The sequence below is a fragment of a genome, unplaced genomic scaffold (genome assembly GCF_019419815.1).
Source record: "Pyrus x bretschneideri cultivar Hongxiangsu unplaced genomic scaffold, Pyrus_bretschneideri_v1 Contig13, whole genome shotgun sequence".
NCBI classification, from domain to species: Eukaryota; Viridiplantae; Streptophyta; class Magnoliopsida; order Rosales; family Rosaceae; genus Pyrus; species Pyrus x bretschneideri.
This window is the reverse complement of record NW_025999424.1, coordinates 7,154,109-7,157,551: the sequence shown is the minus strand read 5'-3', so window position 1 is coordinate 7,157,551 and position 3,443 is coordinate 7,154,109. Positions and strand designations below refer to the sequence as shown.

The 3,443-nt window shown below is 38.0% G+C and overlaps 1 protein-coding gene across 1 annotated transcript; it reads right to left on the bottom strand.

The window, feature by feature from the left end:
- Window positions 1-734: 734 nt before the first annotated feature.
- LOC125474946 (1-aminocyclopropane-1-carboxylate oxidase-like) lies at window positions 735-2,395 on the bottom strand. The gene is made up of 4 exons (XM_048579201.1): window positions 2,241-2,395; window positions 1,893-2,119; window positions 1,385-1,718; window positions 735-1,266 (listed from the first exon to the last, which is right to left on the bottom strand). The coding sequence occupies exons 1-4, from the start codon at window positions 2,343-2,345 to the stop codon at window positions 964-966; spliced, it is 969 nt and encodes a 322-aa protein (XP_048435158.1). The 5' UTR covers window positions 2,346-2,395; the 3' UTR covers window positions 735-963.
- Between the last annotated feature and the right edge of the window lie 1,048 nt (window positions 2,396-3,443).

Below are 3,443 nucleotides of genomic sequence, written 5' to 3'. Positions count from 1 at the left end.
AGAATGATATCCACTCTAAAACTTTGTGTCCAGAAGACTGAGAGATTCAGACCATTTAAGAGAGAGAAAGAGATCAAGCCATTTAAGTTTTTAAATTTTTGTGAAGTGAGTGAGATGAGCTAATAGAAGCCATAGAATTGAAGCTGAGTGGTTTGGATCTCTCGCTCCGCGTTTCCCAGACATAGAGATGAAGGAGCGGACTTCAATCCCTTTTTCCCTATCTTGAAAGCTCCTGTATTGTTTTATATTGTAGCTTATGATTTTAAAAATATCTTGTTCTTGCTTTTAATTAGAAAACTTTATAGCTTGAGTTCACCATGTCGGCATGGCTGCTGCCTTATCCCTCGGCCTCTTTCATCCCTCTTCCCACTGAAATTAGAGTCCTTTTCTACGGTGAAAACTTCAACAAGTGATAAATTAACAGACTCTGCTGACTATTTAGTTAAGCAGAGCTGGCTTTGAATGCTACTGCTAATGGATCTGCACATTAGATATACAGTCTTAAGTCATAGCTCCATGCGTAATCTTTTCAGTATTGTTCTATATAAAGTTTGTTCTTCGTTGTGGTTAACTATAAATTTTAAATGCTGACGGCATGTCTGCATTTATAACTTCGCTATCGTTTATGTCGTTGATACTGCAAACGCTTATAATATCAATATGTTGTTGATGCATTATCTACAAATGCAGTTAACTACAATGTAAATGACTGGTTCTATATAAAATACAATGCAAAACAGATAATATAATGTTTATTTAGTTACCAACAAATCTTCAAGTCACCAAAGTAGTGATGACTTTGGTCACATTCTACAACGATTTCCACATTAACAATAAATAAACTTGTCTCTTTTGACAGAGATCTTGAAGTCTAGTTCAACCAAATATTTTGTTCACACACGCCCGTACTTTAAGCTAAAAACCCTTTTTCCAGCAGCTTCTAGTATAAGTACTTAATCACTCTCAAGCAGTAGTTTTAACTGGACCCAAACCAAAACTGGTCTTAACTTCCACTGCTTTCATAGCTTCAAATCTGGGTTCCTTGGCCTGGAACTTGACACCAACATAGTGCTTCATGTAGTCTTCGAACACGAATTTCGGGTACACTTGATTCTTCTCCTCTGCGTTTTTCTCCACTAGGGTTGGTGCTGGGTAGATCACTGCATCACTGCTTGGGTTGTAGAATGAAGCTATTGACATTCTGGTTCCATCTGTTTGGGCAATCACTCTGTGCTCCACACTCTTGTATTTTCCATTGGTGATCACCTATAGGAGTTCAAGTTGTATGTTTATATATGTAAGTAAAATCGAAGAACTTTATAAAGTGCAGTTAACTGCACCGGAGATCGAAGTTGTTGAGTTAATTGGTTTAACTTTTTATTACCTCAAGCTGGTCACCAAGGTTGATAACAAGGGAGTGGCGCATGGGAGGCACATCAACCCACTCTCCGTCCTTGAGGAGCTGGAGGCCACTGACCTTGTCATCCTGGAAGAGCAAGATGAGGCCGCCGGCATCGGTGTGGGCCCGGAGACCCTTGATCTTGTCATTGTTGGGACATGGAGGGTAGTTGCTAACCTTAGTGCCAAAAGTTGGTCCATTTGTTCCATAAAATGCCTTCTTAAGGTACCCTTGTTCCAGTCCAAGATTCTCACACAACAAGTCCAGCAGCTGCTCTGCTAATTTCTCCAGTTTCAATGCAAACTCCTTCATCACATTCCTGCGCGTATAAATTACTCATCACAATTCCTCATCAGAAATCACATATTATGCCTCAAACTCGAAAACCAAGTAATTTCAGGGCAACGATAATTATTTTCACACGCTCATATTTTACTTCCCCGACGAAGAGTATGGGGGATAAAAGGGGAGTGCTACTGTGTGATTGCTATACCTGTACTCATCCTTGAGATCTGGGACCTGAGAGATGTTGGATTGAGGAAGATGGCGCAAGTAGAAAGTGCTTTCCCAATCCATATCCTTGACTTCTGTCTGAACGGCCTCAAGGCCTTTGCTGGCCACCAACTCCTTGAACTTTTGCTCCAAACACTGCCGGTAGTGCTCTTTTGTCAGCCTCTCCACTGTGTCCAAAAACTCAGTTGGAATCCCATGACTCACCAGCTGCAGTATTTGTGAAAAACACAAAAAGTTAATTATAATCTGAAATTTTTAAGAGAAAGAAAGATGAACTGAACATATGGAATTAAGAAGCTAATTACGAAACGTAATTAATTATGGTTACCTCAAAGAAACCCCAGTTCTCACAGGCATCTTTGATTTTCTCCATTGTAGCTTTTCTTCCCTCACCATTGAGGCTCTTCAAGTTGATAACTGGGAAGTTCTCCATTTCTCTATTCTCTCTAACTCTCTCTCTCTCTACTCTCTCTCTCTCTCTCTCTCTCTCAACAAGTGTTTGGTTAATTTGTTCTTGTGGAGCGGAGTTTGGTGTGTGCGCGCTATTTATAGAGCTAGCAACGACCCAAAACGTACAAAATAAAATGGTAGTAATTAAACACATGCAAATATTTGTGACGGTGGTGGAGGGTCAGGTTAATTAATTTCTACTTGAGGAATTTTCATAAGGAAATTAATATTCTAAAAGGAAAAAGATTAAAAAAAAAACTCCTAAATAGGATAAGCTATGTAGCCCCACCATCTTTGTTTGGACCAATCATGGGCTATAATCATTTTGCCTTGTTCTACTTTATCTTCTCTTGTGTATTATTTTTACCGTTCTTAAATAGTAGTAATGTTCATTATTTTATTTATTATCATTGAATTAGTTTAAATTTTAACATTTATGTCTATCTACTACAAAATTTTTAAAATTTAAATTTATCTAATAATAATAAATAAAATACTAAGTATTATCATCCCTTAGATGTTGAGCGAAAGTACTCCCTCTTCGTTTTGCACTAACCAAATGGAAAACGTAAAAGAAAACATTCTCTCTCTCCTGTTTGAGTCTTTCAGTGACTTTGACCAACCCACCCCATGGTTACTGGCTGGCCCACGTTTCCATTGCGTGCATGCAGATGGCCCCCACTGTAACTTTCTTTCTTTATTTTCGTCAAAACTTCCTATTCGTTTGGAGTTTGCCCTGACAATGATTTGGAAGGAAGATGCTTAGCTCTTGCTCTTGCATTTTCCAAAATTCTTTCAAGTTTGATTTATTTACTTATTAAGACATGGATATTTTTTTGTGTGTGTTCGTGGAGCAATTTCCAGGTATTTAACAAACCAAATCTACTGACGGACGTCATGCATTCACGTGGGCTGCTTCCATGCTTAAGTTAGCATCGAAATCTAATAGAATTTTCTTGGATCGTACGGTTTTAACTTTTAAAAATAACAATATGCCAATCTAATATATATCCTGCATTAACCATGAAATCGGATAGAGTATGTTAAGTAGGTTTCCATAATGTTTGTACGGTAAAAATAT

Coding starts and splice junctions, on each gene's coding strand:
- LOC125474946 (XM_048579201.1), bottom strand. CDS start 2,345: ATGGAGAACTTCCCAGTTATCAACTTGAAGAGCCTCAATGGTGAGGGA. Junction 2,120..2,240: donor AGAACTGGGGTTTCTTTGAG/GTAACCATAATT, acceptor CAAATACTGCAG/CTGGTGAGTCATGGGATTCC. Junction 1,267..1,384: donor ACCTTGGTGACCAGCTTGAG/GTAATAAAAAGT, acceptor GAACTCCTATAG/GTGATCACCAATGGAAAATA.